At 42.0% G+C, this 27,325-nt stretch overlaps 1 protein-coding gene across 2 annotated transcripts in view; it reads left to right on the forward strand.

Annotated features, from left to right (window-relative positions):
• Nucleotides 1-27,325, forward strand: part of LOC121318633 (interleukin-13 receptor subunit alpha-2-like) — a 113,056-nt gene that overhangs the window by 38,056 nt on the left and 47,675 nt on the right. For both annotated transcript variants that reach the window (XM_041255523.1, XM_041255522.1), the window contains exon 2: nt 22,407-22,523. In XM_041255523.1, the coding sequence (XP_041111457.1) occupies nt 22,442-22,523 (82 nt within the window). In that variant the 5' untranslated portion in view covers nt 22,407-22,441. The remainder of the gene's footprint in view (nt 1-22,406; nt 22,524-27,325) is intronic.

Consider the following 27,325-nt stretch of genomic DNA (forward strand, 5'->3'; position numbering starts at 1 on the left):
CAGACCCCTGACCAATTCTGTCATACTACTGAATTACATATGGTACAATTTAGTTCTGTTCGATATTTTATTTATAAAAACTTAAACTCAAAATCAATTATTGTAAGGTGACATTGGTTTTATGTTGGGAAATATTTTTAAGAAAAATAAAAAACTGAAATATCTTGCTTGCATAAGTATTCAACCCCCACACATTAATATTTGGTAGAGCCACCTTTCGCTGCAATAAGAGCTTTAAGTCTTTTGGGGTAAGTATGTACCAGCTTTGCACACAGTGTCAGTGATTTTGGCCCATTCTTCTTGGCAGATTTGCTCCAGGTTGTTCAGGTTGGTTGGACGATGCTTGTGGACCGCAATTTTCAAATAGTGCCACAGATTCTCAATGGGATTGAGATCAAGACTTTGACTGGGCTACTGTAGGACATTCACCTTTTTGTTCTTGAGCCACTCCAATGTTGCTTTGGCCTTGTGCTTGGGATCATTGTCCTGCTGAAATGTAAATTTCCTCCCAAGCTTCAGTTTTTTAGCCGACTGAAGCAGATTCTCTTGCAGTATTTTCCTGTATTTTGCTCCATCCATTCTTCCTTCAATTGTAACAAGATGCCCAGTCCCTGCTGATGAGAAGCATCCCCACAGCATGATGCTGCCACCACCATACTTCACTGTAGGGTTGGTGTGTCTTGAGGCATGGGCAGTGTTAGGTTTGCGCCACACACAGCGCTTTGAGTTTTGGCCAAAAAGCTCTATCTTGGTCTCATCTGACCAGAAAACCTTTTCCCACATCGCAGTTGGGTCACTCTCATGCTTTCTGGCGATCTCCAGACCTGCTTTCAGGTGGTACTTTTTTAGTACTTTCTTGCCACCCTCCCATACAGGCCAGTGTTATGCAGAGCTCTTGGTATGTTCGACTGGTGCACCACTACTCCACTCCCAGCCACTAAACTGTAGCTCCTTCAAAGTGATTGTTGGCCTCTCTGTGGCTTCTCTCACAAGCCTCCTTCTTGTTTGAGTGCTGAGTTTTGAGGGACGGCCTTTTCTTGGCAGTGCCTGGGTGGTGCAGCTTCCATTTCCTGATTATTGATCCAACTGTGCTCACTGGGATATCCAAACACTTGGATATTATTTTGTGCCTTTTCCCTAATCTATGCATTTGTATTACTTTATCTCTAACTTCTGTAGAATGCTCTTTGGTCTTCATTTTCCTTCAGATTCACAGCCTTATCAATGATCCTTCAACAGTGGGGTTTTTATCCAGAAAATGTGACAGCAACTTTAATTGTTCACAGATGGAAGCCAATGGTAAGCTAATTGTGTCCTCGTTAGGGCAATTTCTTTCATCGGTGCAAACTGGGAGCTTCCACAGCACAGGGGTTGAATACTTATGCAAGCAAGATATTTCAGTTTTTTATTTTTCTTAAATATTTCCCAACATAAAACCAATGTCACCTTACAATAATTGATTCTGAGTTTCAGTGTTTTAAAATAAAATATCAAACAGAACGAAATTTCAATTTACCATTTGTAATTCAGTAATATGAGAAAATTGGTCAGGGGTCTGAATACTTTTGCAAGCCCCTGTATATATAATTTTGTGGCCTTCCATGGCTTCCTGTTTCACAGGGGTATAAAAATGAGGTAACACACATGTGAAATCAGTTTGTCATCCATCACCATGGGGAAAGGCGAAGAACTCACAAATGAAAAGAGGCAAATGATTGTTGACCTTTAGAAATCAGTCAATGGGTACAAAAAATAGCTAAAAACCTAAATATACCACTTACCAGTATTAGGGCAATAATTAAGATGTTCAAAACCAGTGGAACAGTAGTAAATCTGCCTGGAGAGGACGCATAGTGAGGAAGATGGTTCGGGAGGCAAAGAAGAATCCAAGGGCCACAGTTGGAGAATTACAGAACTTGGTTGCATCTTGGGGTCACCAAGTCTCCAAATCTACAATTAGACACCACTTCCATGCCAATAGCCTATTTGGAAGGTTTGCCAGAAAAAAGCCTTTATTGAGAGCAACCAACAAATGTAAGTGCCTGGAGTTTGCCAAACGTCATTGGCACTTGGATTGGAACAGGATGGTATGGTCAGATGAGACGAAAATAGAGCTGTTTGGCCACGCATACCAGCTGTGGGTTTGGCTTCAAAAGAAGGATGCGTATGCAGAAAAGAACCTCATACCTACTGTAAAAAATGGTGGTGGATCTTTGATGTTATGGGGCTGTTTTGCTTACACTGGTCCTGGGGCCCTTGTTAAGGTCAATGGCATCATGAACTCTGCCAAGTACCAGGACATTTTAACCAAAAATCTGATTGCCTCTGCCAGGAGGCTAACTTGGCCACAAATGGATCTTCCAGCAAGACAATGACCCAAAGCACACATCAAAATCCACAAAGAAATGGTTAATTGACCACAAAATCAACATTTTGCAATGGCCATCTCCATCTCTGGACTTGAATCACATTGAAAACCTATGGTTTGAATTGAAGAGGGCACTCCATAAGTGCAGACCGAAGGATATCAAGGATCTGGAAAGATTCTATATGGAGGAATGGTCTAAGATCCCTTCCAATGTGTTCTCCAATCTCATAAAAGAATTATAGAAAAAGGCTCAGTGCCGTTATCCTTGCATGGGGCGGGTTTGCAAAGTACTGAAAATAAGGGTGCCAATTATTGTCGTCTTCTTCTTTTTCACAGCCTTAGTCCCAGACTGTCCTGGGGTCAGCTGCTTTGGTTGCTCTTCTCCACTTGTCTCTGTCGAGCACATCTTCCTCACTCACTTCACATACCTCTATATCTTTTCTCACACAATCTATCCATCTCTTTCTAGGCCTGCCTCTTCCCCTGTTACCTTCCACCTCAAATTCCATTACCCTCTTTGTTACTTCCTCAACGTTCCTCCTCATGATATGTCCATACCACTGTAACCTCGCCTCTCGCATCTTCTCAACCACATCCACCAACCTACATCGTCTACGGATTTCTTCATTTCTGATCTTATCCTTCATTGAAATCTGCAGAATCCATCTCAACATCCTCATTTCAGTTCTTCTCATCAGGTTCTCTTCCCTCTTTCCAACTGCCCAGCGTTCAGCTCCATATAGTAGTACAGGTCTAATCACAGTCTTGTACATTTTGCACTTTAACTTTCTGGGAATTTTCCTGTCACAGATTATTCCAGTTATTTCTCTCCACTTGTTCCATCCAGCTTTCACTCTTTGTTTTACTGCCTCCAGTGTTTCTCCTCCCTTTACCACTTCTGATCCAAGGTATTTAAAGCCATCAACCTGTTTCAGTTTTCCTCCATTTGTCTCCTCAACAGTGGTCCTAGTATCTCCTCTTCTCTCCATTACCATTATTTCAGATTTTTCTGCATTCATTTTCAGTCCACCCTTTTCCAGACTCCTCTGCCATTTGAACACTTTCTCCTGTAGTTCTACTTCTGAATCTGCCATCAGTGCCACATCATCAGCAAAGATGAGTTCCCAAGGCACTTCTGTTCTTGCCTCCTCTGTCAGTGTGTCAATAATGTTTATAAAAAGGAAAGGACTTAGTGCTGATCCTTGGTGTACTCCAACTGTGATTTCAAACTCTTTTGTCTCTCCCCGTTGTGTGATCACCTTTGTAGTTGCATCTCTATAGGTTGCTTGAACTAACTTCACCATGCTTTCTGGTACTCCTTTCTTCCTCAAGCACCAATACACCACCTCTCTGGGCACACGGTCATATGCTTTCTCCAAGTCCAGAAAGGCCACGTACATCTTTTTCCCTTTCTCTAGTGTCTTCTCCTGTAACTGTCTCATCACAAAAATGGCATCTGTTGTGCTTTTCCCCGCTGAGAATCCAAATTGTGAGTTGTGGATCCTGACTATCTCTTGTCTTATCTGAGTCTCTTGTCCAGAATTTTTTCCAGGATTTTCAATCCATGTTCCAGAAGTTTTATTCCTCTATAGTTTTTACACTCCATTGGGTCTCCTTTCTCCTTGTAGATGGTAACCATACTGCTTTTTGTCCATTCTTCTGGAATTCTCTCTTCCTTTGCAATATTGTTTAGCAATCTCGTCAGCCACTGAATCCCCTCTTCATCGAGGTTTTTAAAGTGTTCTGCTGCTATTCCTGATGGTCCAGTTGCTTTGCCCACTTTCATCTCTTTGATAGCTTCTGTCGCTTCCTTTACTGAGATTTCTTGTATTGGTCCACACACTACTTCTGCCTCCATTAGGTTCTCCCTCTCATTTTCTACATTTAACAGGTTTTTGAAGTACTCCAGCCATCTTTGCTTGATCTGCTCTTCTTTAATCAAGACTCTGCCTTCTCCATCCTTGAGTACTGCCACCTGGAAAATATCTTTTTCTGTCTCGCTCTATGTTTAGCAATCTTGTAGATTTGGTCCTCTCCTTCCTTTGTTTCAAGTTTCTCATACCATTCTTTCCAGGCTCTTTCCTTTGCTCTTCCTACACTTCTTTTTGCTACCTTCTTTAGTCTCTTATATTCTTGTAGTTCTCCAGTGCCATCTTTCAGTGCTTTGTATGCTTTTTTCTTTTCCTTCAGTGTTTCCTGAACTTCCAAATCCCACCACCACTCTTCATTTTCCCTCGGTCTGCCTCCTCTTGTCTTTCCACAAACCCTGGTAGCATCCTCTTCTAGGATGTGGCTCATCTCAGTCCACTCTTCTTCAACTGAAGGCTCCTCTGTTTTCTGTGTTGTTTTTCATTTCTCTCACCAGCCTGTTGAAATCTACTTTGTTTTCTCTCAGTTTCCACACTTTTGTTCGTGCTGGGCGTTTTCTCTGCTTTATTCTTCGCTCCTTCAATATTGTGATGTCCATCACTAGTAGCCTGTGTTGTCTGGTAACAGCCTCATAGGGCAGGACTTTAGCATCTTGGACTTTCGCTCTATCAGTTCTTCTCACTAATATGTAGTCTATTTGGGTATCATGGCCTCCAATCCTGTATGTCACCTTTTGCTCATAATTCTTCGTGAACCCTGTGTTCACTGCAAACAATTCAAGAGCTTGGAATGTTTCTAGTAGCCTTCCGCCTTCTTCATTTCTCTCTCCTAGCCCTCTCTGACCATGTTCATCTGGATAATCTGGGCATTTCTCTCCTAAGTGTGCATTGAAGTCTCCTCCAATTACCACCATTTCATTTCCTGGGATTCTGCTAACCACTTCTTTGAGATCTTCCAAGAAGCTATCCTTTTCCTCCTGTGGTCTTCCTACCTGTGGTGCATATACAGAGATGATATTCCACAACCCGCTCTCAAAGGCCACCTGTACATTAATAATCCTGTCTGAGTGTCTAACCACCCTCACTATCTTGTCTGCTAGGTCTTTGCATACTATCACACCCACTCCATTCATTTTTGTACTCTTTCCAGCGTATAGAATCTTGTATCCCTCTCCTAGGTGTCTTGAGCTGTTTCCTTTCCACTTGGTTTCTTGCACACACAAGATCTCCACTTTTCTCCTTGCCATAGTTTCAACCAATTCTCTCCCTCTCCCTGTCATGGTACCAACATTCCAACTCCCCACTCTCATTGATTTAACATTCCTTTCAGGCCCCTTCACCTTGTTTCTTTTCTGTAGACCCCACTCTACAGTTTCCCCCACAGTAGCATAATTTCCATTAGTACCCTGTTGGGACACAGCACTAATGGCAGCCGTTGTTAACCCGGGCCCCGACAGATCCGGTATGTGATTTGTGTTCTTTGCAACCATGGTTTTGGCAAGATGGTTTTACGTCGGATGCCCTTCCTGACACAACCCTTTTAGTCGCCTCTTACGACAGGCAGGGATACCCAGGAGGTATTCTGATCCCCCTCCCGAGGGACAAAGGGTGCCAATTATTGTGACAATTTTTTTTTTAAATAAATTTATAATTTGAGAAATGTGTAATTTTGGTTGATTCCCTTGGATCACTAATAAAGTACAATATATTTCACATGTTGGAAAATTACAATCTAGCTCATTACCTGTGTTGTTTATTTTATCTACAACTTGTTTTTGTCAATGTAAAAAAACAAGTAAGAATAACATAACAGCCATTTAAAGGGGTGATGTCAAACACAGAAGTCCAAGTTTAGTAGAAGCAATTAGGCCAATCTTATTAAGCATCAAGAAAATAGGCACAATTGGAAAAGTGCTGGGGCCCAAGATTCACACAATTCTTGCTTCTAACTTGGCGACTTTTTTTTGATCGCTTCGCTCCACTTTATCACATCTTGTTGACTGTGTTTTAATGAATTCTTCAGAGGCTGCAAGTGAAGAAGGAACTGCAATGTTGCATTTGCATGAGGTGAAATTGGGGTTGCTCAAGCCTCTGAATGGATGTGCAAGTGCAAGTGTTCTCTAAGAAGATTGAGGCTTTTGCTGTTCCTAAACTTTAGTGATGGCTCAGTGAATGAAATGCACTAGATCTTTTACCTTGTGTCCCTTGTGTGTGTTGGTCTCCTTCAAGCTTATCAACTTAGAGCAATAAATCCCTCTGAGCCTATTATACTTTGCAACTACAGTTTGAGGTGCCTAAATGCAGGTGGGGTCAAAAAGTTGATAAGGTGGACACCGCTTAAGGATGTAACTCTGGAAAGTACAACAAAACTTTGTCTATAGGAGGAAACGGAGTATTACCAGGATCCATCCTAACTGTTTTTAGAGTCTTACCATGGCATTTGTGAATGGTGATTGAATGACCACCAATGACTGGGACGTGCTCTCTAAACAATGTAGACTATCCATGATTTCAAACTTTGTGCGTAAACTTTCAAAGGTATGGGTGACTCCATTGTTAAATGAGATAGTTATGGTTTTGACCATACTTGTGTTTTCCACATAGTAGGAAACCCTATAGTCCCTATTGCCCCATTGATGAGACCAGTGGCAATGTCAATGTTCTTGCGAAGCACCAAATTGCAGCTTATTTTGACTCCTATGGTAGTTTCTAGTCCAGCCGCACGACTGCAGTCAGCCTTGTAGGTGTTCATTTTTGTCAGCACATTTCTCTGGAAGTTAAAAAGGCAGTCCACAGTCCGTAAGATGAATGTCCTCTCCAGGCATACGATCAAGCACGGCAGTCTGGATCTGGTTACAAGCATCTACAGTAGACATGACGCAGGTTAAGTCCTTCGATTGAAATAGCTAGGTGGCTATTTTTCTTTTTTTTAACTAGCAGTGGGAGAAAAACACTTCAGCAAGTACAATAGAATCTGCCAGAACTGACAGACTACAATAGATACTAATTAGAGCAAAACAAATAAAGAAAAACAAGAGAAATGCAGATCTTTTCTAGAAAGCTGGGAGTCTGTATATAAATGGATTTTATATATTTAAACGCTGCAATAAGATTTCTGCTTGTGAAGCATTTGACAGAACATTTGATTTATTTGCACTGTGCAGGATGTTATTTGGTGCTTGAGCCCCGCAACACTCACGGAATAGCAGCCTGTACACCTATCATCAGTGATTAAAGGCTGGTTTTCAAACACAATGATTATTGCTTACCAATATTGTATTGGTATAAGAAAAGTGTGTTTTTAAAAAAGTAATTTTCAATCATTTTAAGCAATTTCAATCATTTAAAATATGCTGAAGATAATGTAAACAACACCAAACTACAGACATGGAGTCCCAAGCTTTAAATGTGTTACTGTTTATAAATAAGAACTCAATTTTATTATGAATCTTGTGTTATTATGTTTTAAGCAACATAATACAATAGTATTCATTATGGTCATTGTTTATTAGTTTTAAAATGTTTAGTAAAACGTGACCTATTGTTTGACCTCATTAGTACAACTGGCCCTCTTTGCTAATGACATCTTCAGTCAGGGTCATAATAACCTAGTATAAATCAGCAACGGGGGTGCTTGTGTAACAAGGAATTAAGAGACATAAAGCTGGACAGCTTGAGAAGAAAATAGCTGGACAAGAGTGACGATATAAAAACTCTGAACTCTCGCGTCTCACTGGGTCAGGCCGCATAGGCAGCGCTGAGCAGCTATTGAGAATGAGAGACAGACAAATAAGGACAAAGCTCTCAGTCCAGGTCGTTAGCCAGGCGGTGTCTTTTAGCTGCTGGTCGAGCAAGGAGTTTGAGAAGACAAACATAAGACACAAGAATAGATCTATCACTACTCAATGCATCCTCAGGCAGCGTGGCTAGCAGCTGGGCGGTGTGGAGAGTTAGGATAAAGTGTCTCGGGTCGATGTTGGAGAGACGAAAATAGACCCCCCCCCCCCCCCCCCCCCCCCCCCCCCCCCCCCCCCCATCACCCCCCCATTGGTGGGGCCTGGCTTGGTAGGTGGGGACTCGGCCCTGAGCCGGTAGCCAGAAAGGTGCTTGGATCTGAAAAAAGAAACTAGGGAGATGGGATAGCAAGGTTGTAGCCTTGGTGAGGCTAGCGCATGAGCTGTGACAGATTAGTTGTGGCTGGGGGTCCCCTCTAGCCGGCGAAGAACCGCTGGGGACGGCAGTGACTTGGGCAGGAGACCGACCCAGTCGGTCGGAGGAGTGAAACTCACTCCCCCCCCCCCCCCCCCCCCCCAAAAGAAGGACCCCCGGCTCCCCGCAGAACCGCACCGTGAAGATAGGGAAGAGACCGCTGAGCCGCACTCATAGATAAGAGAAAGCTGTAAAGAAGAGAAAATACAGGAAGAGGTTAGTATGACGGGCTATGGATTGGAGGCCATCTGCACTGTGGAGAGGAAACCCTCCACATATTGGGAGGAAACCGCTAGTGGACCTGGCGGAAAAGGCGCCCCCACTTTGGGCATACTAACAAAGGACTCGTGCTGCTGTAATGTCTGAAGGGGAGGATCCAATGTGCAACTCGATTGCTGAAGAGGACCAGTGCCCCATGTTTTAGGTGCTGATTGACTCCTGCTCATGCTGCGGATGTGGCTGCACTGATCCAGAAAGAGTGAGAGGAGTAGACACTTGAGGATAGCCCAGTCAGAGTCAGGAGGGAGTTGAGGTGAGAGAAAAAACAATGTCTCGTAATGATTGATCTTGAGGAGTCAATAAAAGAAGATCTGTAGGAAGACAGGAAATTCTGGAGGCGAGGTATTTGGTTAGTGCTGAACTAGGACAGAGAGAAGAGTCCATTTTTGAGAACTGAACATACTGACTCTTACAAAGTTGATCTGTTTTGGAATATCTGATAAAGAGAAAGTAATGTCCCCCAGGAATTTGGGTGAGGTCAGAGCACTGCAATCCTAAGGCTGGGAAACTTGTGGATGTTGGCATAGGGAACTCTGAGCAGCGAAGGAATACGAAAAAAGTAGCTAAGCATAGTGCTTCCATAACGATGTCCTCCAAAGGAGTGAAGCAACTACATCGAAGCGTGGAGACGAGAAGAAGAATATCAGAAGAAATGGGCTGTCTAGAAGTGGAGGAAGGAGAGAGGTTCTTCTCTATGCCTCGGATCATCAGGCGAACCTCAGGTATGGAAAGGAGAGGGAGAGAAGAAATGGACTGAAGGCAAAACTGATATTGAATGTCTGATAGGTATATTCTGATGGAGCGAGGTTGCGAGACAGCCTGAAATAAGCGATAAAGGCCAGCAGGTGTTGAAGATTAAAGGTGGAGTGAGAGATCCGATTCTGGGCAAAGGAGGAGGTGAAGGAGGACCAGGCAGTAGAGTAAGCTGAGCGTGTAGATGGGGCTAGAGCGCTCTCCATAAAACAGCGGGCAGACTGGAGGAGACCAGAGAGAGAGGAGTTTAGATGAATATTAGCTGGCTGAGTTGGGATCTGCTCTTGGAACTAGGCTGTGAAACCATGGGACCTGCAGGTGAGATAAAGCGTCAATGGCATTACTAAAGGAACGGGGGATGTGACAGGCCTCAATAATTAATTTATTGGAGAAGCTGCATGATTGAGGGGGATGATGAGCACCCTTTGTTCACTATATGAACTGTAGAGGAGTTACTTCCTGACTAGAACAGGAAGAGGTAGTGGAAGGGGCTAAGGCATTTTTTTTTATATAAAAGTTGTAGGTTGACTGAAGGAGGCTGGTGAGTGAGGAGTTTAGTGGAACCCAAGTTGATTGAAAGGGGGAAACTACCGTTATTTCCCCTTTGATGGCAAATAGAAACATATATATATATATTATATATAGAATAATTATATATATTTATATATAATATATATATATATATATATATCTATATATACATTATTTATACTAAATATGGCAGAGTATGACAGTGGTGAGATCCGTTCAGACACTAGGCCTGTTGCAGACATATCTCTTGAATTTTTTTACTTTTTTTAATTACATAAATAAGTATAGCCTGATTTTCAGAAGGGGATTTTTTTGCATAGAGAATCCTGGCCGTAGTGCATTATAGCGAGAGGGTTACCTCTGCACCTCACGATAGCTGACAGACACACTGCTATTGTGCAATAGATTTTTATTTGAAATGATAGGCATATAGTTTATTTATAATTATAGTTTAATATGTTTTGCAAAAATTAACGTGTTAAAAAAACATATATTAATTGTGAGATCTATATGTACAATAAATACAATTGTAAAACATGTTTCCTTATGCATAGTAGCTATGTGGCCTTTTAAGAGTTAAGCAGGTGTCAAATTCTCAAAAAATGTTAAAATGGGACATGTTTATACTACTGTACCAGAAAAAAAGAGAACCTTGAACCCACTCCCTATTTGACATGACCAGGTAATATTATCTTGACACTCAAACCAGCGCGCCTGCCACCTACTACCATACCCCATTCAACGGCATGTAAATCTTTTGTCTTGCCCATTTACCCTCTGAATGGCACACATACAAAACCCATGTCTCAGTTGTGGCTTAAAAATCCTTCTTTAACCTGTCTCCCCTTCATCTATACTGATTTGAAGTGGATTTAACAGGTTACGTCAATAAGGGATCATAGCTTTCACCTGGATTCACCTCGTCAGTCTATTTCATGGAAAGAGCAGGTGTTCCTAATGTTTTGTACACTCAGTGTAAGTGTGTGTGTGTGTATATATATATATACACATACGTATATATGAGAAAACCTACGTGGTTTTGTTCATGGACAGTGTCACCCCGGATTTTCTTTTTGACATGAATGGGTACTGGTGGACCTCTGAACGATTGAGACAGCAACAAAAAAAAAAAAAAACTTATGCAAATACAAATCTAGGATGTGAATTCTAAACATTGTGGATGCGTGTGTCACACAGTCTCATACGAATAAGATGGAGTGAAAAACCTGAAATAGCAATTTAGACAACAGCTACTAACAGATATCAGGATTAAAGAGCATTGAAAGCAAAAGAGAACAAGTGGGTCTTGAGAGTTGATTTGAAGCAAGTGAGTGTGGGAGCTAAACACACTAAAGCTGGGAGAGAGTTCCAGAGAGTCAGGGACATGAAGATAAGAGCTCTCTCCGAGTGCGGTGCACTTTTGCCTGGATATTTTGATCCAGTTGCAATCGGTTTATGATGCTTGACAGAAGACCACAATAGAGAGAGTTGCAGTAGTGAAGTCGAGAGGAGATGAATGCATGACAGAGTATCTGCATCTGGGAGGGAAAGGAAGGGACGGACCACTGAGATGTTTCTGAGGTGGTAGAAGGAGGATTTGACTACAGAGGAGATTTGGGCATCAAAGGAGAGGTTACTATCCAGAAGTACACCAAGGCTTCATACAGTGGAGGAAGTTGTAGTAGAGCGGAAATCTTCTGTTGTATGAAATGACTGATGACTCTGATCGGCAGCAGTTCAAGAAGCTTTATTACAATGCGCGCAAAGGAAGAGAAGCAGCTACATGAACACACCGCAGCAGTAACACGAACACACTCTCAGTTTTAAGACAAGGTGACCCAATACTTATAGATGTTTAGTATAGCAACATTGAGCAGATTAATATGTCAACAGTATCAATGAACAGTCTTGAGGTCCTCCCTATAAGGAGTTGTTTTCGCTTAAAGCTCAGGAAAACAGTTTAACTCTCTCACAAATACAGCAACCTTGAACACATTCTTTCCCTAATCTTTTACAAGCATAGCTGCATCAAAATCAAAACAAGTCACTCTGCACTAGAACATTTTGAGCAAAAGTAGAACAGTAGCAAAAACAAAACAGTATATGAAAAGAAAAGCAGGCTGTGAAAGGCAAAACAGTCATTTGCACTAGACTGTCCTGCCTTGGAAACATCACACGATCCTCCTTAACCCTGCAGGTGCTGACCTGGGTATTGGCTGCCTCTTCAAAGGCAGCAGCAGACAGTTTACAAGGTTCAAGGCAGCAATATTGAGATTCTTGAGTTTAGTTTTCGATCCTACTAGAAGTTCAGATTTGTTAGTGTTGAGCTGAAGAAAATTGGCAAACATCCAGGCCTTGGTGTCTTAGATGCAAACTGAGAACCAGACCATGGCAGCGGGACATCCAGTGTCTAGTTTTAGGTAGAGCTGGGTATCATCTGCATAGCAGTGAAACATGAGGCTATGTTGGTGGATGAAGTGACCCAAGGGAAGCATGTAGATATTGAAGAGAAGAGGCCCAAGAACAGACCCTTGAGTGACACCACAAGTGACTGGGTTTGCAACACCACTCTATCCAGCATAGAAAACAAAAACAAACTGCATGTGTCCAGATAGATAAGACATCCAGGAGAGACAGGTTCCAGAGATCCCAGCATACTTCTGAAGGTGGTTAAGAAGAATGCTATGATCTATGGTATCGAAAGCAGCAATCAGGCCAAGGAGGACAAGAACAGAGGGAGCAGAAGCATCAGCATTAAGGAGAAGATCATTTACAATCCGGAGCAGATGTGATGTGGCCGGAAGCCAGACTGTCAAGCAGATTGTTATCTGTGAGATTTTTCATCAGCTGGCTGTCTAAAGCCCTTTCAGGAGTTTTGGAGAGAAAAGGAAGATTGGATATGGGACGGAAGTTAGACAAGACAGCCGGGCGGTCTTGAGGGCAGCAGGAACCAGGCCTGAAACCAGGGACAGGTTGCATACAGAAAGGAGCAAGGTCAGAAGTACAGAGATGGACAAGTTTTGTTGGCCAGGGGCTCAAGGTGCGCGTGGCAGTATTTGATTTCAACAGTAGACTGGAGACATCAGTAATGGAGAGAGGAGAGAAGGAAGAGAGAGCTGGAGGGGCAATCGGAGGGGAGTCAAGGTGGTCAAGTACTATACTGGGTTTGTGGCAGGAGAGTGTAGAATAAATGGTGTTGATTTTGTTCTGAAAGAAAGAGGAGAAATCATGGTAGCTAAGAGAGGAGGATGAATGGGAGATGGATTTATCGGTGGCTGGATACAGGATTTGAGCAATGGTTTTGAAGAGAATGTTTTGTTTACCTTGTCCCATGGATATGTTTTGAGAGAAGTACTTCACCCTGGCAGTAGTGAGTGCGCGTCTGTAGCTACTGGTCCAAATTTCTCTGAAGTGTTCAGACTTGCGTCAGGCAGACTTAAGCAGTCAAAGTCTGAGGTTAAACCATGAACAGTTGCAATATTTCTTCACTGTTCTGGTTGAAAGCGGGGCAATTGTGTCAATGATCTGAGTAAGGGTGGCATTGTAGAGGGACACCGCATCATCGACCGAAGATGAAAGAGTACCAGTCAGAGGGGAAGAAGAGACACATTCTGAGAGTATCTGTAGGATTTAGCAGATTTTTGGGATGGAAGGAAATAACAGTATCAGTAGTAGCTGAAGGTGCAATAGGATTAATATTGGTAGTGATTAAGAAATGGTCAGAGAGAGAGAGATATCAAGACCCCTGGTAATGATGAGATCCATGGTGTGTCCACAGGTGTGAGTGGGGATGTTGACAAATTGTGAGAGTTCAAGACAGTCCAGGAGGATGACAAAGTTAGTCACTAGAAGGGAGGAAGGCAAATCGACATGTATGTTGAAATCACCTAGGAGTAGAATTTTGTCAGTTGAAGTGCAGATTAGGGAGAGTAATTGCGAGAACTCAGCAATAAAACCAGAGTTATGCTTTGGTGGATGATAGATAACAGCAAGGGTGAGGGAAATGGGAGAGGGGGGCTTGATAGCAAGATGCTGAAACAAAGAGAAGACTGGGAAACAGCACAGAGTGGCTTGTCAAAGAGCAGATAGTCATTTGGGGTGGATAGATGTAGTGAGTGTTTATTATTTACAGAGTGCCAAGTTTCTGTCAGACAGAGAAGATCAAGAATATTATCAGTTAGAAGTTAAAGCAGAGATTTGTTAGTCAGAGAACAGCAATTTAGGAAGGAGAATTTACAATTTGTAGCTGGGAGAAAGAATGAGCATGCTTTCTCCATTGGGAGAGATCTGGATCCTCCTCGCTCTGACTGCCACAGCTCAGAATGCCTTTGGACGCGTGGCACTTAGACTGGATGGCGCTTAGAACGACTGGTGTTCTAAGACACTGATTGCCAATATATACTGTTCTGCAGGTCTAGAGCTAGTCCAGTTTATACAGTATCTAAATTTTGTTCAGTCTACCACAGCTCTGAACACTGTAGAAAATTAATTACTTCAACCAGCTGATGTAGTTACATCAGCAAACAAGCATTCAAATGTACTTACCAATCGCTATTGTGTTCCCTTCCAACTGCAAACAGCAACACAATCCACGTATTAAGCGGTCGCTTGAATCGCCAGTCGCTGGAAAAAATGTATGTTACAATGAATCTTTCAGAGAATAAAAGTTGACCTGACATCTACATGGTACAAAGTTAAACATGACACCTTTCTGGAAATTAATACAGGATTACTATTTATTTGCATTTATTACAGATTCAAAATAATAATTAAAAAAGTGAACACGGTGCGTGCAAAAGTTTTGGCACCCTTTTGGACCATTCGTAGTTACTTCTTAAAAAGATGATTACTAAGGCCCAGAAAGGTTGATTCATTTGTTAGGGCTTCAATTAGTCAGGTGAAGTCAATTCCAGTGTTGAACTATTACTCTAAAGTAACCTTCTAATCTGTCAGACTGTGATGGTTGTTCTACATGGTTTCAACAACCACTGGCTCCTCTAAGCAGATGTCTGAGGACTTGAAAATGAAGATAATTGACTTTCACAAAGCAGGAGAAGGCTATAAAAAACTCTCTCAATGCTTCCAGCTAGCAATTTCAACTGTCAGAAACACTGTCAAGAAATGGAAGTTAAATGGAACATTAAAGTCAAGGCAAGATCTTGAAGACCAAGAAAAATATTGCATAGACTTGCCCGAAAACTGGTTAGATCTGCACAACAGAACCCACAGGTCACTGCAAAGGACCTTGAACGGTTTAGCTGACACTGGAGTAGTTGTCCCCAGGTCCAAAGTACAGAGTACATTACACAACAAGGATCTGGGAGAGTTGTCAGAAGAAAGCCTTTTGTACGACCTCATCACAAAAGTCAGCGTCTAAAGTATGCAAAAGAAAACCTTGACAAGCCTGAAGCTTTTTGGAACAATATGCTTTGGACTGATGCAACGAAAATTGAACTGTTTGGCCACAACCAAAGAAGGTACGTTTGGAGAAAAAAGGGTGAAGCATTTCAAGAAAAGAACACCTTGCCAACTGTTTGGGGTTGTGTGACAGCCTGTGGAACCGGAAATATTGTGCGGGTGGAAGGAAGAATGGATTCAACTAAATATCAACAAATTAGAAGCTAATGTCCTAAAGTCAGTCAGGACACTAAAGCTGAAAAGAGGTTGGATATTTCAGCAAGACAATGATCCAACACATACCTCAAAATCAACCATGAAATATTTACAAAAAAGAAGGAGAAAGGTTTTGGAATGGCCGTCACAGTCCCCAGACTTGAATATTATTGAAAATCTGTGGGGAGATCTCAAACATGCAGTGCATGGAAGGACACCTAGGAATCTTTCTGAGCTGGAAGAGTTCTGCAAGGAAGAGTAGGAAAAAATTCCAAAGGCAAGAATAGAAAGACACTTAGCTGGCTACAGGAAAAGTTTGGAAGCAGTTATCTGCCAAAGGAGGCGTTACCAAGTATTAAGTGACAGGGTGCCCAAACTTTTGTTCAATATTGTTTATTATTTTGAATCTGTAATAAATGCAAATAAATAGTAATCCTGTATTAAAATTTGCAGAAAGGTGTCATGTTTAACTTTGTACCATGTAGAGGTCAGGTCAACTTCTATTCTCTGAAAGATACATTGTAACATACATTTTTTCCAGGGGTGCACAAACTTTTGCATAAAACTGTATGTATGTGTGTTTGTGTATATACAAGAAAACAAAGAGAAGAGAAACAGACTAACAGAAGTAGATTGGAGTAAAATAGAGAAAACATCCACAGAAAAAGGATGGCTGTTCTTCAAAAATGTAGTACTAGAGGCGCAAAACAATTACATCCCTAAAGTAGACAAATCTAAATGTAAAACTAAATTGCCAAAATGGCTTAATAGATCAATTAAAAAAAATATTCAGCGAAAAAAGGCACTTTACAGAGCATTAAAAGGGACCAAAAAGAAAGTACGCAGAAAGAGTACACGGAACTGCAAACGCAAGTCAAAAAGGAAGTTAGAAAGAGAAAGAGAGAAATAGAAATGAACATTGCTAAGGGAGCTAAAACCAATTCCAAAATGTTTTTCCAATATTACAACAGCAAGAGAACATTCAAAGAGGAGATTAAATGTCTAAGAGATACAAATGGCAAAATCGTAGATGAAGAAAAAAAATAGCAAATATATTAAATGATTACTTTTCACAAGTTTTTTACAAAGGAGGATACAGACAACATGCCCCACATGTCATCCAGTTCCTATCCAGGTTTAAATAACTTTAGCATAACCAAGGCAGAAGTGTTAAAGGGACTAGGAGCTCTTAAAATAAACAAATCCCCTGGGCCGGATGAGATCCTCCCAATAGTACTCAAAGAAATGAAAAAAGTTATTTACAAACCACTAACCAAGATCATGCAACAGTCTCTTGACACAGGGATGGTACCGACAGACTGGAAAATTGCAAATGTAATACCGATCCACAAAAAGGGAAACAAAACTGAACCAGGTAACTACAGACCAGTAAGCCTGACTTCTATTATATGCAAACTTATGGAAACTATAATAAGATCCAAAATGGAAAATTACCTATATGGTAACAGGGTCCTGGGAGACAGTCAACATGGTTTTAGAAAAGGGAGATCGTGTCTAACTAACTTGCTTGATTTTTTTGAGGATGCAACATCGATGATGGGTAATTGCAAAGCATATGACATGGTTTATTTAGATTTCCAGAAAGCTTTTGACAAAGTCCCGCACAAAAGATTAATTCTCAAACTAAATGCAGTAGGAATTCAAGGAAACACATGTACATGGATTAGGGAGTGGTTAACTTGTAGAAAACAGAAAATACTGATTAGAGGAGAAACCTCAGAATGGAGTGTGGTAACCAGTGGTGTATCACAGGGATCAGTATTAGGTCCTCTGCTATTCCTAATCTACATTAATGATTTAGATTCTGGTATAGTAAGCAAACCTGTTAAATTTGCAGATGACACAAAAATAGGAGTGGCGGCAAACACTGTTGCAGCATGATTTGAAGCCTACCTTCTTGTTCTTCTAAGGTAGTTCTGACATAGCCTGGAGGTATGTTTTGGGTCATTATCTTGCTGTAGGATGAACCCTTGACCAACTATATGTATACCAGAGGGTATTGCATGGCGCTGCAAAATGCTGTGGTAGCCGTTTTGGTTCAGGGTGCCACTTCCTCTGTGCAAGTCACCGACTCTGGATCCAGCAAATGACATGTTTGACAGGAGGAACCATCCTTTTGCCTACTCGACGGTGTATAAAAACCCTGCATGATGAACCAAAGATTTCAAATTTTGATTCATTGATCCATAAGACCTTCTTCCAGTCTTCAGTAGTCCACTGGTTGTGCTTCATGGCCCAGGCAAGCCTCTTTTTCTTATTTTGCCATCTTAGCAATGGCTTTCTTACTGCCCTCGACCTGTCAAACCTGCAGCTCGAAGTCTTCTCTTCACAGTTGAAACTGAGACTTGCTTACTTTGACCAGTGTAAAGCTGTGTTTGAAGCTGTTGTCCTGTGAGCCACCTATCACGCAAGCTGTTGACTCTCAGAAACTTGTCTTCTGATTCTGTTGTGGCTTTGGGTCTGCCAGACCTCTTCCTGTCAAAGTTTCCTCCAGTTTCCAAATGCCTTTTGATGATGTAGGAAACTGTACTCACTGACACTTTCTTTACAATTTCTCTAAAGGAAAGACCTACACTTTTAAGGGTTATAATGGTCTGTCTGTCTTCCTTTGTTAATTGCCTTTTTCTCGCCATTATGATAGCCATGTACTACTTCCTGCAGTACAATACTGTCCAAATAATGCTTAAGAGGGTGTAGTAACACAATCTGTTCCAACACTGCTTTTATACAGACAGAGGGTTTGTAAGTAATCAAAAAAAGTTGGGACACCTGTAGGAATTGTTAGCATCAACTTTCAAGGCTTAATTTACATCCATTGCTGCAGAACAGCTGTAAGTTGTTAACCCATTACTTGTTCCCTGAAAGAGGCCTTTTTGTATAACTCTGAAATGTACATTATTTTTCAGTTTTTAGAAACCTAAACTTTTTTTTTAACCTCTGACAGTTTACTGCTTACCTTTGTACCATTTCAGGTTAGTCACTGGACTTGAATTGCTTAAATTTCAATAAAAACTGGAAAAATGGGAGTGTTCTAAAACTTTTGACCGGTAGTGTATATATATATGGAATTGGTTAATATAAACCCTATTGGATATTTAAGAAAAGAGTGGTTTTGATTCATGAAGGCTATCATGGTAAAACTACAGAATTTCCATAATTATCATTGGGGTTCACAAACTTTCTCGGCAGATCAGAAAGTTTGTGAGTTTGGTTTTCACCATGCAGTTGTGTGGAAACATGTCATGCCATGATCAAAAGAAATCTCAGAGGACCTTATAAAAACAATTATTGATTGATCAGGGTTACAAAACCATTTCTAAGGAATTGGGGCTCCACCAAATCCACTGTCAGACAATCCACTTGTAAACACTGTCTACAAATGGAGAAAGTTCAAGACCACAGTCACTCTACCAAGGAGCGGTCGTCCCACCAAACAAACCGAAAAATCATCAAGGAAGTCACAAAGTACCCCAGCGTAACATCAAAGGATTTGCAGGCCACTCTCGCCTTGGCTAATGTGAGTGTTCATGACTCAACTATCAGAAAAAGACTGAACAAGAATGGTATTCATGGAAGGATAGTCAGGAGGAAACCACTGCTCTCTTAAAAGAATATTGCTACCCATCTGAGTTTCGCCAAAGAACATAAGAACATAAGAAAGTTTACAAACGAGAGGCGGCCATTCGGCCCATTTTGCTCGTTTGGTTGTTAGTAGCTTATTGATCCCAGAATCTCATCAAGCAGCTTCTTGAAGGATCCCAGGGTGTCAGCGTCAACAACATTACTGGGGAGTTGATGCCAGACCCTCACAATTCTCTATGTAAAAAAGTACCTCCTATTTTCTGTTCTGAATGCCCCTTTGTCTAATCTCCATTTGTGACCCCTGGTCCTTGTTTCTTTTTTCAAGTCGAAAAAGTCCCTTGGGTCGACATTGTCAATACCTTTTAGAATTTTGAATGCTTGAATTAGGTCGCCACGTAGTCTTCTTTGTTCAAGACTGAACAGATTAAATTCTTTTAACCTGTCTGCATATGACATGCCTTTTAAGCCCAGAATAATTCTGGTCGCTCTTCTTTGCACTCTTTCTAGAACAGCAATATCTTTTTTATAGCGAGGTGACCAGAAATGCACACAATATTCAAGATGAGGTCTTACCAGTGTATTGTACAGTTTTAACATTACTTCCCTTGATTTAAATTCAACACTTTTCATAATGTATCCGAGCATCTTGATGGCCTTTTTTATAGCTTCCCCGCATTGTCTAGATGAAAACATTCCTTGTACAAGGGAGGGCATGTAATTGTATTCAGAACTGGTTAAACAGAAAGCACAACGTAATAGGAATGACCTCCTCTCGTTTGTAACCTTTCTTATGTTCTAATAGTGGGAGGTTTAAAATATGATTGAGGGATGTACTTAGCAGGGTACCACAAGGGTCCGTACTTGGACCCTCACTGGTCTTCATAAATGACTTGGAGCAAGATACACAGTGCAAGATTGTTACATTTTCAGATGGTACCAAACTTGGGGGATGTTCTCTGTAACTGGGCAGACTTGTGACAAATGAATTGGAATGGAAATAGGGAAAGAAGACTTTGAAATTATCTCAGGGTTATAGTGGACTGTGGCAAAGTGGTGAGTACGTGCAGGTGGTTGCATTGCAGAACGGATTAATCACACAGACAGTGATTCACAGGTGCAAGGGTGCAAGGGTGATTATTAATAATTATAATATCCAGAGCCTTGGAGCAAAACCTGTAAATAATAGTAGTGATGGAAGTGGTACAGCGGTGTGTATCACTTCTGTTTTGTAAATCGCATGGGTTTGACCCGCAACCAAAAGTCCAGTCTTTTCTCACCCACACAAAACACAAAACCTCAGACACAGTTCCTTTAGTGTGTGAATTAAGTGCTCGTTGTGCAAAGACAGTTCTGTAGTGAAAAGTGAGTGTTGGTGTCGGGGTTTAATGCTGGTTTGTGGATGCAGCTCCGAATCATGCTAGTACTCCTGAAACAAACAAACAGTGTTACAAGACAGACTAACAAAACACTCATGGTTTTCTCAAAAATTACAGGGACTCCTCCTAGGTTGTTGCTAACTATATACAAAGGAACAGATCACTTTCACTATGCCCCCTATTTATAACCTCGCCCATGACCCCTAGGTTAATGAGCATATCCGCTTCTCCAACCCTCGGATGCCACGCCGTATCCCGTCTGGGTTATTAAGCTTGTGTGCTGTAGATCCGCCCCTTTCCTAAATGATCGACTTCCACCTACCCTAAGGAATAAATTGTCCTGCCATTTGATTAAGTGTCCTCTGTTCTTTTTTGCTAGTGTCCTCACATGTCGAGAGAGAGAGATCTAACACCAAGAAGCATTCGATCTCTGTCCGTTGGACGTATAATTAAAAGTAACAATTAAAAAGGCAAATAGGCTTGTTAGGCTTTATTGCAAAAAGCATGGAATCCAATTCTAGAGAGGTTAAGCTAAGGCCCTAGTTAGACCCTACCTAGAATACTGTATGCAGTCTTGGTCACCTCACTACAAAAAATACTGTACATCATGTCCCCCAATTCCCTGTACTAGTGATTCATGCAACATTTCTACAGTAAATACAGTACAGTACAAACTGTAAACAACTTCTCAGTCTAACTTATGTTTCTGTCTCTCCCTTTTGATACAGTATCTGAACTTAAGAAAAGCTGTGCTGGCACTTTCTAACACAGACATCTTATTCAGCATTCATTTTATAACTAAATAAACATTAACCCTATTACGAAGTTATTTTTCCTAATGTATTTACTTTTTTGCTGTGAGAGGAGCTGCAGCTTTCTCCAGGAGAAAAGACGCTTCACCTCTGCTCTGGCAGCCAAACCTGGGGCGAGCCCATTCCCTCTTCCCCTTGCCTTCACCTGCTCTCCTTCTCGCACTTGGTTTGCTTATCTGTCACTTCGAACTGAACTTCCTACCGCTGTTTAGCCAGGCTATTTAAAAACAGCTAATTAAAATGATCCATGAGTGAGGAATACTTATTTTTTTATTTTTTTTACATTTTTTTGATAAAAAATATAGCGTTGATTACACGGTGCTTTATACATGGTTAATTCACATGGTTTATTTTTGCTTCACTATATGTGCATCATGGGGGTTATTTTATTTTTAGTCAGATGTGTGTTGTAATGTGTCCCGCAATGCCCCCCACCCCCTCTCCTGTTTATAGCTCTCTTCGGTTATTATGCTCATATTGTGTGTGCCCCAAGACCCGCGTTATAGTGAGGGAGCACTGTGCTTCAAAATTAGCACAAAGAGTAGAACAAGAGGGTATAAATAGAAGCTAAATAAAAGAAACATTAATAACATGAGGTAGGGTGTATATTTTTGTTATAAATGCATGGAGTATCCTACCAGGTAAAGTAGTAGGATCTAAAACTCTGGGGCTATTTAAAAAGCAACTCGATTCTGTGCTTTTAAATTCGATCCCCCTAGTAGAGGCAAATGGTATGATAGACAAGCAGTGACAGGTTGGACAGCCGTTCCTCCTTCCCAAACTGTTCTTATGACTAAATATTCAATCACAATGAAAGTTAAAACAAAGAGCAGTGAAAGAAATAACTCACGGAAATGTAGCCACATGAGTGGTATAAAGTAAAACGGACAATCATCGCCACTTTGGATTTCCACACAAGTGTATACTGGTGGCTGATTATTCTGTCCAATATCAGTATTCTATTTTCTAACTTTCTTTTTTTTTTTTGCTTTAGATTATTAAACTACAGGAGATCATAACATTCAAGATATGGGACACCAGAAGATTCTGAGACTGTCAATGCTGGTTTTGATGTATTGGAAAATATGTAAAGCAACTAATTTAGCCATAGGTAAGCCCCTTGTAAAATTCCCATTTCCAGATTTGGCAAAGACTGTCTCAAGATGGAACCAAAGAAGTTTCACATCTGTGCATTCTGTATTCAACATCGTCTTACAACTGTATAACACAGAGGCAGGGGCACCCTTCATAGCACCGGATGAAATCAATGTCACGCAACTTTGTATCACAGAGGCAGGGTTACCCTTCATAGCACAGGATAAAATATGTACCAAGTACTGCATTCGCACTGTGATCACAACTGAACACAGCTTTCCATAATGTCAAACGTATTAATGCATTATGAAGTGCAGCAGCAACATTTGCTGAATACCATACTTCATGTTATGTTTATGCAGGGTCTCAATAGTAGAGATCTTCAGAGATTATCTTAATATGGATAATGTGATGCCACTATTGGCTATGAAGCCATCATCCCCAACTAATTTAGTTAAATATATGCAAAAATAAGCCTTGAACAGCAAACGGCAGTGATTCTTGACAGCTGACGAATAAATTGGAAAAAAGAGCAAAAATAGGGTAAGTATTCAAAATGTTGGACATGCTTAAAGGGCACTGTGGAAGGGTGTGGCCTGAGTACCGACAATGGAAATCAGGTCCACCATAATACCAGTAGCAGTACAGTCTATTGCTTCTGCACTCACAGGTGCTCAAAAGAATGATGAAAACCAAAGTGCCCCCACTGCCGCTATGCCGGTCAACTCAGGTCTCCGTCCTTTGCTTCGTTGTGCACTATACACTGGGGTGGCCAAGGTTTCCCTATCACTACACATGTCCCCTTGGGAAGGTAATCTAATATTTTAATCGGTTTATTTCAGGATGGCTGTCTTCCTCAGCCATGCAATGCCTGGTTTTGGTTACTCGTTCCAACCACAGTCCTTCTCCACTGGCATATCTGTGTATTCTCAATCATGGCCCCCCGAATGCACAACTAAGTGTAGTACTTATGGGCTGAGAAATCCTCCAAGGCCTGCCTCTCAGCCACTCGGAGAGTGGGAAAGCCCACACACCCTCTTCCCCGACCTCTCTGTGTCATCGCCATGACTGACAGGTGGATCTTATGGGGCTATTGCCCTCATCCTGCAGTACCACGCATGCGCCAGACAGTACAAACCTCCTCTGTTACAGACACATAAGGACATTTATTTTATTGTGTTACATGTTCCCATGTATTGCTACAACTGCTTATGAGGGGAATGTATTGTTTTATTTATTTTTCTTTTACTTTTTGACCACTTTTTTAAACTTTTAAATTGCATTCCATAGCTCATGATGGTGTACCATGCTGGAACATGGGAAGCCATCTAGAGCTAGGGAATGCAATTTAAAAGTAAAAATAAATAAATAAAAAAAAAAAACATGTAAAAAAAAAAAAAAAAATTTAAATAATACTCACACCTTACATAAACAGTTGTAGCAACACATGGAAACATGTAACACAATAAATTAAACCAGTCCTTATGTGCCCTTTAGGGTGACCACCTTTTCAAAATACAAAAAAGGGACATCTGCCATTTCTATTTACATTTTTTTTTTCTGTTTCTCCCGAAGAGGGGGGGGTCGGAGGGTGGCTGGTGGGGAGTAATGATTAGTTGTAGTGATTGTGAGAGTAAGATGATTAAAAATGGAACCTTTTATTGTTGTGGATTATTTTGGAGGCCATTCGGCCCATCTTGCTTGTCTGGTTGTTAGTAGCTTATGTAGGAATTTTATCTGGGTTGATTTTAGTTCTTTTACCAACAATATTTAAATTGACGTGTTCCAAAGATCGAGGGTTTATTATGAACCCACATTCACGCACAGACACAAGAAATGTTTAATAAAAAGTAGTAGTTTATTAAGTACACAAATAATAAACAGAAGTCAGAAAGTAAATCTCTAGTCTCTAAGCATAAAGACAATTCCAAAGCTCCACTACATTCATGCTTGACCGCCTGTCTCCTCGTACACAAGCAGCAGCTTCAACAGCAAACAAGCAAGCAGGCTGTGACACAGCAGTTTGCTCACACACACACATGCCCACATCCAAGCACACAGTCTCAACTGAAAGGATGCAGACAATCTTAGAATATATCACATTAAGCTTATTAATGCTATATAGATTAAGTATATGGCAAGTTTATTCTTTCAAAGAAATTCTTCATACAACAATATGAGGTAGATTACTTATAGTTACTTCAAATTTCACTAAAAGTTATTTCACACACAAAGTGTGCAAACTAAATAATTAACATTTAATTTCTATGTGAATGTGTTACAATTAATTAATTTAGTTGCATGAAAGGAAAATGCAACTGGAATTATACTCAACAGTTCCTTGAAGCTTAGACTTTTGGTCCGCTGGTTTGGAAACTCAATCTGTTGAAGTGTCCAGTACAATCTCTCCTCTCAGCAACAAAGTCTTCAATCCCACTTTTGGATCAAACTTGGCAACAACTCTTTCAATTCTTGACAGAATCATAAACAGCTGCAACAAAGTCTTCAGGGAGGTGGGAGCGGTGTGTAGTCTTCCCCTGTTGCAGAGGACTGGTGTGGCTCTCCCTCACTTGCAGGGGACTGGTGCGGCTCTCCCTCACTTGCAGGGGACTGGTGCGGCTCTCCCTCACTTGCATGGGACTGGTGCGGCTCTCCCTCTGGCAGGGTTTCTTCCACTGACGCTGGACACTTGGGAGCCGATGGCAGCAGGGAACCCTGGAGAGGCAATGGCAGGTACTCTTCCCATGGCGGTGGAGGTGAAACCAGCAGGCATTCTCCCTCTGCTGGTGGAGGTGGGAACAGCAGGTATTCTTCCTCTGCTGTGGACGTTCAGTCCTCTCCTTCTGGAGTTGTGGACGCACCAACTCCCCCTTTGTGGGCTCTAGATGCCTGTGCTCCCCCCTTCTGGGCACTGGGAGCTCACCACTGTTTTTAAAAAAATTTAAGATGGAAAGGCAGGAGCTCCTGAATAGTACTACCTGCTCGTAGTAGTTGTAGTCCTATTTAGTGCCAGTATGGGACTACACCAACCACCCAGTGGCAGCCGGTGAAAAAACTGGGTTTAGAACTAAGCAAAGGGGGTGCTAACAAAAACTGGCAAATGACTAAATTTAACGAAAAGACCAGTTTTTACAAAGGTAAATTAAATGTTTAAAACCAAAAGAAACCATGCAGAGCACACCACTTAGAGACCAGTGGTCGACAAAGGCCATCATGTCGCCAGTGGATGCATTGACATGCTCTAAAACAATCCAGGAGTGGACCAGGGCGCACACCACTGTGGGGCTGGGTCTGCTTACTGGTATGTCTGCAGGGTCTTTAAGCGTAAGGTGTGCACCTGGCTTCTGATGCACACCAACCCTTGCCCTCCCTCATCTAAAGAGAGGCACAGAACCCTGAAAGAGACCCAATGCTTTTCAACTTCCTCTAGACCCTGGCTACAAACACAGAGGGTGGGCTCAGGGCAATCAACTGGTGACACAGCATCAATACCACCAGCTGGTTGATCACCCGAGCCCTGCCCCTGAAAGAAGGCAGTTTCAGCAGACTCAGCCAGGACCAGAGCAGCAACCTTGTCCTCCAACTCAGTTGGCTGCGACTGAGGTCTCCACTGGGCTCAGGTGGACCCCCAAGTATTTGATACTGGTCATGTTCCAGTTGAAGTCCTACCAGCAACCCAGAGCATTTGTTCCAGTTGATCCAGGCAAAGGACGCGGCAGAGTAAATACTCTGGCAGCTCCGCATCCTCTCCAGTTCAACCAGATTGGAGGCCACAAGGAGCATGTCATCGGCATAAGCCGACAGGACTGCCCTCATGTCCGGCATGCTGAACGATGTCCCAGTGAACCTCCTGTGAAAGAGGCAGAGGAAGGGCTTGATGTACAGCGCGTATAGTTGACCAGACAGAGGGCATCCTTGAAATACTCCTCGATGGCCACGATTTTATAGTCTGTGCACAGCAGCAAAACCAGGTGCCAGTTTTTGAGGCAGCAGAGATCCCCTTTCTTGGGTAACAAAGTAATCACTGCCCTTTTCATAGAAAGGGGCATCTCACCAGTCTTGTAGGCTTCCACTATGACCTCTGCAAAGGCAGGCCCCAGCAAGTCCCAAAACGTCTTGTAGAACTCCACAGTCAGCCCATCGACGCCCAGTGATTTGTTGTAAGGTATCAGGCGGAGAGCGTTGGAGAGCTTGGCCAGGGACAGCTGGTCTTTGAACTTGTCACTAACGCCCTGGCTGACAGTGGGAAACCCATCTCAAAGAACCCTGCATGTGTCAGAGTCAATGGGATCTGGAGAAAATAGGGCAGAGTAGAAAGCCCTCGCCCTCTCATTCATGCTCTCTGAATTAGTCAGAAGGGAGCCATCATCCACCAAAAAGCAAGTGATGTTTTTGCCATCTCCCTTTTTCTCCAATGTGAGGAAGAAGTGTGTTCTGTGGTCCATCCTCTGTGAGGATGTGAGATCGCCTGCCATGCCAGACTGTCCAGAAGTCCTGGAAATACCGCTCAAAGTGCTCATCCCCCAACCAGGGCCACCATCACGAACACTAGATTGTGGTCTGTGAACTGCGCCAGCTTTATGTCACAGGAGTGAATGCAGTGAGCATCGTTCCACGACATGCAAAACCTGTTGATCCGGGACTGAAACTCATGCCCCACCCTCACCCTGGTGAAAGTGAAGGCAGGGGCATCCAGATGTTGCCATTGCCAGATGTCAACCAGAGAGACCTGAGAAGTCAGCTCCCTCAGAGCTGCCGACAAGAGCGGGTAGGGTTCATACCCCACCCTGTCCGCAGCCTCGTGGGTGCAGCTGAAAT

Source organism: Polyodon spathula, chromosome 7 (assembly GCF_017654505.1).
Source record: "Polyodon spathula isolate WHYD16114869_AA chromosome 7, ASM1765450v1, whole genome shotgun sequence".
Lineage (NCBI taxonomy): Eukaryota > Metazoa > Chordata > Actinopteri > Acipenseriformes > Polyodontidae > Polyodon > Polyodon spathula.